The 8,814-nt window shown below is 49.7% G+C and overlaps 1 protein-coding gene across 1 annotated transcript; it reads right to left on the reverse strand.

Annotated features, from left to right (window-relative positions):
- Positions 1–7,239: 7,239 nt before the first annotated feature.
- On the reverse strand, positions 7,240–8,112 carry LOC144098061 (arylamine N-acetyltransferase-like). The gene has a single exon (XM_077630620.1). The coding sequence runs from the start codon at positions 8,110–8,112 to the stop codon at positions 7,240–7,242; it is 873 nt and encodes a 290-aa protein (XP_077486746.1).
- Positions 8,113–8,814: the final 702 nt, after the last annotated feature.

The raw sequence follows: 8,814 nt of genomic DNA on the forward strand, positions 1-8,814 counted from the left end.
GAAATTATGGGACAGGCAGTGGGGCTGAAGATGGCCAAGAAATGTCAGTGCCGAGAATGCACCGGCGCCGGGATTTACGAGCGATATGCGATGTGCGCTGGCCGTGCAGGCGAACGTATGGCGTACGAAAACCGCCGCCTTAGAAGAGAAGGGGATGCCCCGGCCGCTGGCGACGTTGAAACGACGGCGCATGACACTGGGTTGGAGATCTGCTGCGTGGAGCTCGGGCTGCCGTGTAGGGAAGGAAGTGGTCGAAGCGGGCGACGGCAAAAGTGAGCCCACTGTGGCGTTAAGACCGCTTGCTGGGAACAGAGGGCACAAGTCCGGGACGTAGCGGTCGGAATGGGAAGAAAGGCGTCTTGCTGAGTCCATTGGCGGTGTTGGACGGGGCGCAAGCATGCCACCATGCTCTTCGATGGCTGTCTAGTCCGTCGCAGAGGCACAGTCACGTGAGAAGGCGCCAGGTGGGCAAGGATGCGTGACAGGCGGTTCGGGTGGCGCGTTATGCGCGTCAAGGCTTAGGTGTGGCGTGCATGCGTGCCTCGCGACAGGAAAGACAGATGGGCTCACTGTGGTTCAAGGCAGGCGCCACAGTTGGCAAGCAGGGCTGGGCAGGAGGCGCCCTCGGACAGGAGCTCGCAGGTGGAGCAAACTTGGGAGAGACCAACGTGGGGAGCGGCTCCGGTGGAGTAGCTGGTAGAGGGAAAGCCGAAGCAGCTATGAGGGGAGATTAGGCCAGTGGTCGCGAGGTGAGAGGCGGCGCAGCGTCCGAGCCCCGAATGGCAGCGCAGAGATTCGGTGGGAGCTCCAAGCCAAAATACGCCCTCAAGCCCCTTTTGAAGTCGGCGTAAATGACTGGAGGCGGCAACAGCAGTTTTGCCAGGAGACTGGGCGGCAGTTCGCGGCTGGCGGGCTGATAGCGCAGCAGCTGGCCGGACACAACATGAGAGTGAGAGTCCAGAAGCATTATGAGGTCAAATGGTACCCCATCCTCATTATCACTGCTTAAATAACGAATTCCCTGCGCGTCAAGTGGTAGCTCTTTTTTATTGTCCTTTGTAACACGTCCCAAAAATAAACCCCTTCCCAGCAATGCAAAAAACCGTGGTCTATAGTTTCGGGCTGTTTACAAATTAAGCAGTTCGATCCCCACGGTAAAAATAAATCCTTTCCCTCCAAAAACTCTTTAACTGGTAGTGTCCCGGTGTGTAACTTAAAAAAGAAGGTCTTTACTCCTGGTGGCACCTGCATTTTCTTCACCCTTTCTAAAACATCACCTCCCAGACCTCCACTGTACAAGGCCCTGTACATGGGCCCTGGGAAAACAATATCACAAAGATCATGGTACAACTTTTTTCCTTTAGGTTTATACAAATAATCGCTGGAAAAACGCGCTGAAAGAAACCTAACACTTGCTACGATCTCTTTGTAGTAACCAAAAATTCCACCCGCGACCTCTTCTGTGGAAACAACAAACTCGGGCAGCAATCGCCGCAGTCTCACCTGGCACACGGTGCGCAAGAATGGGTCTGAGACATCGCGAAAAAACGAAAAACGGTTCACCAGCTGCCTTAAAAAGAGGTGCCCTAGCGCCAGGCCCCCGTCTTTTACCCGCCGGAACAGGCTATTTTTATGACAAAGACGCACGACCTGCCCGAATTTATTTTTGGGAAAGAATAGACTGCTTTCTGGCCATCCAGAAAGCCGCTGCGGAGCCTCCCGAGTGGCTCTCGAGGCTAGAGCCGCTCTGTATGGTTCGTGAATTTTAGTATGACGAAGCCAGACTCATGCTGGCTGACCACGACAGTGTCGTATGTACATAGTGTTTTGTGTGTTTTTTGTTGAGTTTGCCAAAGCCAGGCAATAAAGAAAAAAATGAGAGTGAGAGTCCAGCAGCACCAGCCACTGAACGGGGTCCCTGGCATAAAACGCAGGCAGGCAGGGCAGCCGAGGAAGGAAGGAGCGCTGACACGGCTGGAGGAGCTCACCGGATGAGATTGCAGGCGCGGACTTGGTGGCGAGAAGATTCTGCCGAAAACCAGGCGCGAACAACGGGCGTGCAGCGGCAAGGCGAAGTGGAGGGACAGGACAGGCAGGAGTGCAGAGCCGGTGTGGGCGGCATTTCGTAGGTCGAAGCTGTCGTCCAGAGTCACCAGATGTGCGTGGAAGGTGATCCACATTCATTGGAGGTCCCGGCAGCCGCCGCTGGTGAGCCGGCAGAGCGGGCTGTCGACGTTGCTGGGCAGGCCGGTTGCCGAAAGCGTTATCATCTGCGCGAGCGAGCCCGCGCTCTGGACGAGGGGGAGGAAGAGTGCATAGATAGTTTCCTAAGATATATGCAAAGAACTCCTTGTCTACGTTAACCATCTTGTTAATATAGGTAACGGCATTGCCTCACTTATCTATCCTCTCGTGAATATCATTTTTGCCTAGCTAGTTTCCTCTTGCTTTCTTTCAGGCTTCCTCCGTCCTTTAGCGCCTGCTCGTTCTTCTGCATATTGTACCTCTTTTTGCCTTACCTTACCTTGCGCTTATTGATTGACTGTTATGCCGCTTCTATTCTATATATGGTGTTATAGGTGTCCTTGCTTTGGCGGTTCTCACAATGCGCCACAGTGGGACTTAATAAATATTTTTATGTCTCCTCAATGACATTACCAGTACTCTGACTTGCTATTCTTCCCTGTATTTCGAACTTAGTAATTATTTTCAGATTATACCAATCAGTGGATGAACACTAAAATGGCCGTCATCGGCTAAACCAGAATATCGGTTCTGTAGTAAAATAAGTTTGTTTTAAAATAAAAAAAGCATTGTTTGCAGTAACAAATGTGCACAGTGGTATACTACACACATAACCGTGAATTGTTACAGAGGGGAGATTGATTTTATTATATTTTTCCTGTTCCGAGGGTGCCAAACTGGGGGGCGGGCAAGAGACGGAAAAGTATGGCTTGTGTACCGATATATACCCGCCAGTGGTAGTGCGCTCGGCTACTGATCCGGAGTTCCCGGGTTCGAACCCGACCGCGGCGGCTGCGTTTTTATAGAGGCAAAACGCTAAGGCTCCCGTGTGCTGTGCGATGTCAGTGCACGTCAAAGATCCCCAGGTGGTCGAAATTATCCGAAGCCCTCCACTACGGCACCTCTTCTTCATTTCTTCTTTCACTCCATCCTTTATCGCTTCCCTTATGGCGCGGTTCAGGCGTCCGCCGATATATAGACAGATACTGCGCCATTTCCTTTCCATAAAACAAATTATTATTATTATATTATTATTATTATTATTATTATTATTATTATTATTATTATTATTATTATTGTTATTATTATTATTATTATGTACCGATATATGGCCAAACGGTGGAGATACAGTGCTAGTAGCGGAGCTTCCGCGCAGAACGTTGCTTCACACAATTTTCAGCAGTGAATTAAAATTGTAATCTGTAGACGCAAGGCAACATTTTTACATTTGCACCACGATCTTACATTAAAAGGGCACAAAAGGCGTGGACAGGGATACAAGAGGACATTATGCCATGTATATATACATGGAGTTTCACCTAATACTTTACACAGTTTTTAAAAATAGGCTTCTTGAGTTAGAAGAGCCTTTTTTTTTTCAGCATAACATTGCCAACTGTGTATATATCAGAATCCAGCTAAGACGTGCTAACTCTCAGGCTGGTTAACAAATAATAAATAACTTTTTAACTGTTACCTTTGTTGGCTGTTTAATTTTTAAGAGGCGTGTAGCCCACCGAAAGTAAATTCGATAAACGCGGCGGCCCTCGGCGTTGTGGCCCCACAAGTTTTGGCTATTTCCACGAGTTACGTGCCCTGGAGAGGGCGCTTTGCCCGCAAGCTTCTCCAAAGCGCATGCATTTTGGCGCGATGGAGCCAGAATTTCTTGGCCCACAGCGCCGATAGAAAACTTCTTTCTGAAATTACAAAAATGTGATATGGACATTAATAGCGGTCGGCTACATGCCTCTCAAAATTAAGAAGCCTAACAGTAATATTTTAAAAAGTTAACCATTCAATATCAGATAACCATCCTGCTGTTAGCACGCCTTACCTTTATTCTCACGTACTACGCTGCTGACAATGCCACGCGGAAAATTTAAAAATCGTGTGAGGTGTAGCAGCCTGTATATATATATACACACATAAGGGAATCCAACAGTCACCGAAGCCAAGGTGCATAGGGGAATGTTGTTTTTATTTTTGTATTTTTTAAATTTGTGGTGCTGATCAGTGGGAGAATCATACTTCGCTTAATCTGTCGCCTAAAGAAAACTACTCATAAAGCAGCAGAAAAACAACCATGCCGCCGGTGGTATCCGAACCCACGACCTCCGAATATAGTGTCCAGTGCTCTACCAACTGAGCGACGGCGACGGCTGTCAAATATGCTGCTTTCGTGGGTATTTTTGTTTACTTGTGTAAGTGATCCTTGAGAGTGTTCACCAGCGCCATATATATATATATATATATATATATATATATATATATATATATATATATATATATATATATATATATATATATATATATATATATATATATATATATATATATATATATAGTTGGGAGAGACTGCCGTCTGTGTTGTGCATTTGCCCGCCTCATTTGCGCTTCGAATATCGAAGGTGTGAGCACACAGCCCACCACACCTCTTGCCTTGCAAACCAGATTGTTGCAACCCGTTTTGGTCGGCTGGTCTCTCATTCTCAGTTAGCAGGAAAACTGTCGACACTGCCACCGATTTAGGTGTTTTCATCGTGAAAGGCATTAGCTCAGCGGAGTGTTTCGCCACTTGTCTGAAGTGGTGCGATGCAGAAATCAGATAATGGCCGGCGACAGTTATCTGTCTGCGCTTGGGCAACCCACGCACCGCTCGCGTGCTTATCCCAGCGCTTTTCAGTATTCCTTACGGGTATGGGCGTAAGGATATTCGAAACTTTAGAATAGGAATAGCGCGCGTCGAAATTTGTTCGAAAGTAATCGAACACGATCTCAAGTTTTCGAATAATAGGCGCAAAGTTCCAGTCGGGAACGCCGTACTTTTCTTCCATGTCTGTTTCGAAAACGGGGCCGAATCTCTGATCGCGAAAAGCATACCGTCGTATTTTGGTTCTAAGCGTTGAGTGCCGCTGTCCAATTTGTGTGGCAGCGTTAACGATGCTCATACACATATATGGCCTTCCAATGCTGGGCGACGCGACAATATCCAGCTTGGTCTGGCAAACTGCGCCTTCATTCCCGGAATGGGGGGCTACGGCTCATAACTTTCGTTCCTCCCATCGGCTGAGATGGGGCGCTAGTTTAATCGCCGTCATCAGCAGTAGCAAAAATTAACTTTTTGATATACGCATGACGTGACGTTTGCAGTGTTATTATAAACCACGTGCCCACCTAGTGCAGATAAGCGTTCTTTTTTTCGACAGCTACAGCTAACCCCACAAGTTGTAGCGCCGCGCTAGCCACTTAGCTGCTCGTATTAGATTCGGTTTCGGCCGATGATTCAGCAGAGTGGAGAGCTGGGCGAGTCGGTACATGATTGCAGAAAGGCAGAAAGAAAACCAGCGCAAAGGACGGAGATGGAGCGTCGTCCTGTGTTCCTGTTCTGTGTCTCCATCCTTTGCGCTGGTTTTCTTTCTGCAACTATTCGCACGCACCTACTTACATACCAGCGAGGGCAATGAAATGGGGGGGGGGGGGGGGTAACATTCAATGCATAAACACAGAAGGAATAGAACAACATGTTGCAAACAAAAACTTTAGTTCTAAACAAGATGCATCGTAATACCACTCCAACGATTACATGTTGCAGGTGAGTTTTAATCGCGCAAGGGCACAATGTGTTTTTTTTTCTGCACAAGTTGGGCTGAAAGATCCATTTTACCGTTACGATGTTTCTGTAGCTTCTCGTGGAAATATTGGTGGTTATATATGGAAGCGATGTGGTCAGAGAGATCATTCAAAGTTCTGATGTCAAGAGACAGTGAAGGTGAGCTTGAAAGTTAAATTGTCGTATGAGCATGCGCAAAGGTAGTTCAAGCGGCAATGTATGTGGGCATTTTTTTATGGAATATTTGTGAGAGTTAAAAGAGTGACAGTGTAGAGCGTATCTAAATATTCGAATGAAACGACAATTTTGATTTGAGTTATCCTAGAATTTATTCCATTCATTAAAGTGAGAGACCACGCACTTCTATTCGTGATCATTTGCAACATGCATCCTAGGCAGTCTCGATATGGTGACCTTGTACATTAAGTGAATTCTAGTTGTGGAGAAATTTTAAGTAACCGAGCTTGCGCACATCATTTTTGAAATCAAGGATTAAGTTTTGGCGTGGATAGCAGGAACGCGTTTCCTTCACACATGCATTCAGTCAGTTCACGGGTTATGAGCTAGTTCAGTGTTTACAGAAATAAAAGTATACTGCAGTTGGCTTTATTCCTTATCCCATTACAGCTTTCACAGTATGACTATTTAGAACTGATCTGGGAGGCGCGGCTGGCTTGGGTGGCTGAAGGAGCTGTGCATGGGGGTGAACTGAAATCACACCGTTTTACACAGCGGGAAGAGCACCTGCCACCACAACATGTGGCCACCGCAGTACTGATATTAAGGCGGTTCGAAAAAAGTTTGTTCAGCAAAATTAACAAATGCATGCTGTTGCTCACCGCGATCCTCATTGTGGGGAAACGCGTATCAGCTGCTGAGAACTAGGAGTAAAGCACACGTGATCACGCATGCGCAAAAAAACACGTGAATATAAACACAGGTACTCATTAGGGAAACTAGTAAATGCTAATAACATGTGTAACAAGAATGGGCAAACTACATCTGCTGCACGCATATCTGACAGCGGCTTGTAGGCTGCCATTACAGGAGTTTCAATCAGTGAAGCGCCAGCTCAAAAGGTGCCGCGTTCGCACTGTGTTCCGTAGCGGAGCGAACAATCATTCCTTCTGATGTGAGGAAGCAAAGAGTGACGTTCCATCGTAAGGTGATGTTCCAGAAATGTGACTCGTGGCCGAACGTCCGGTCGGCTAAGGCATGGCACCATCCACCGCACCACAGAAACAGTTCAGAACCAGCCGCTCGGTCACAAGAGAACCGCACCACACACGCGCACGACACGGTTGAAACACACAACGCGGGGTAGGTACTGACACAACTTCAATAGCGTCTGCTCTGTTCTAGTTGTCTTTGTCGCTTTCAGCGGCTTACTTGCTACCAGAGCCCTGCAGAAGAGAACCCAGGCGTGCCCTCAGCGGTTGCACGTCCTTCTCGGGGCACAGGCGCAGGCGGAACTCGTTCTGCAGCACCGACAGCAACTCGTCCACGTCGGTGATCTCCCGCTTCTCAACAGCGTCGTAGCCGGCGTGGCGCGGACGGCGCCTGAAGGAGCCGTTGAACAAAGTGAGCCGCGTGTCACCGTCCGAGCGCCCCACCATGAGCAAGCGCTGCATGACGGAGTCCCGATGCGTAGACATGTACCAGTTGAACACTTTGGTGTCGAACCAGTAGTGGTCCTCCACCTCGAGGCGGTACAGCGGCACCCAGTCTTCGCGCCCGCGCACACACAATTCCAGCGTGCCCGGTCGCCAGTAGTGGCTGTTTTCCAACGGCCTCAGCACGTACGGGTTATCCGCGCTGGCCGCGCTCTGATCCATGCGCAGGGGCAGGTACGGATTGGCCAGACCGAAACCAACGTCTACCAGGTACTCGCCTTCGGGCAGCTCGACGATGAGGACCAGGTGCTGCTTGACCGTGAGCGGCGTGTCGGGGGCTACTCCCCTGCGAACGCGGGCCATGCGCAGCCGGAGCCGGTAGCCCAGGGCCTCGAGTAGGCGGGCGAAGAGCGAGTTGAGCTCGAAGCAGTAACCGCCGCGACCGCGCTCGATCATCTTGGAGAAGAGTGAGTCGGCGTCCAGTTCGATGGGCCGGTCGAGCAAGACGTCGACATTCTCGAATGTGATGCGTTCGATGTGCGCTTCGATGAGGAGCTGCAGAGAAGCCAAGTCGGCGGCGCGGGGCCTGGCCACCCCGATGTAAGCCAGGTACGCGGCCGTCTGCTCGCTGCTCAGCGGATCCATTGTGCGCTGGCGCCTACGTCTGATGGCGTCGACTGCCTGCCAAGTGGTCTGCCGCCGCGTGTGCGAGCAGCCGGTGGAGAGGGAAGTTGCCTCGGCTCTTTGCACGGCGGACGACGCGCCGCGGCCTCTCGGCGCGTGAAGGAGGGGGCGAACGAGGAAACGGTGCTGATATTCTGCCGCCGCAACGAACGAGCGAGTTGTGCAATCGCTGGGCAACGCGAAGCGCGGCGCGAGCAGAGCAGACACAACAGTACGCTGAATTTCGGATAAGCACGACAGTGCGGTGAGTCGTTTTTACTGCGGAAAGCGGTTTGTGTCTCCTCGCCGTCGACGCGGCACCGCCAGAAGAAGCGAAAGCCGTGGGCCGCTTTCTTGCTCATTTTTATACTCCATCTCTGGGCGACGACACACCGACACGTTCTTTGAATGTAATCCGCTGGGATGGGAAAGGGAGGCTTTTGGACTCTGTACTTTTCGCTGCATGATACTTTACTCTTGCGTGAGGCAACGGCACTGAGCTAGAAATTCGTCTGCAGTCGTGCCAAGTTTGTGTTCACGTGGACTGCGAAAAGAAACCACGCTGAAGGCAAAAAATTATCGGGACTAAGAGCTGTTAGACGGTTGTCTGTGCGCTGTTTATCCGTAGTTCGAGTCGAAAACCTGGTTGCAGATCGAGTCAGTAATACTTAGCCGAAAAAACAA

The sequence above is a fragment of the Amblyomma americanum genome, chromosome 7 (assembly GCF_052857255.1).
Source record: "Amblyomma americanum isolate KBUSLIRL-KWMA chromosome 7, ASM5285725v1, whole genome shotgun sequence".
In the NCBI taxonomy this organism is placed as follows: domain Eukaryota; kingdom Metazoa; phylum Arthropoda; class Arachnida; order Ixodida; family Ixodidae; genus Amblyomma; species Amblyomma americanum.

What these genes read in the sequence shown, in the direction of transcription:
- LOC144098061 (XM_077630620.1), bottom strand. Translation starts at nt 8,112, where the DNA reads ATGGATCCGCTGAGCAGCGAGCAGACGGCCGCGTACCTGGCTTACATC.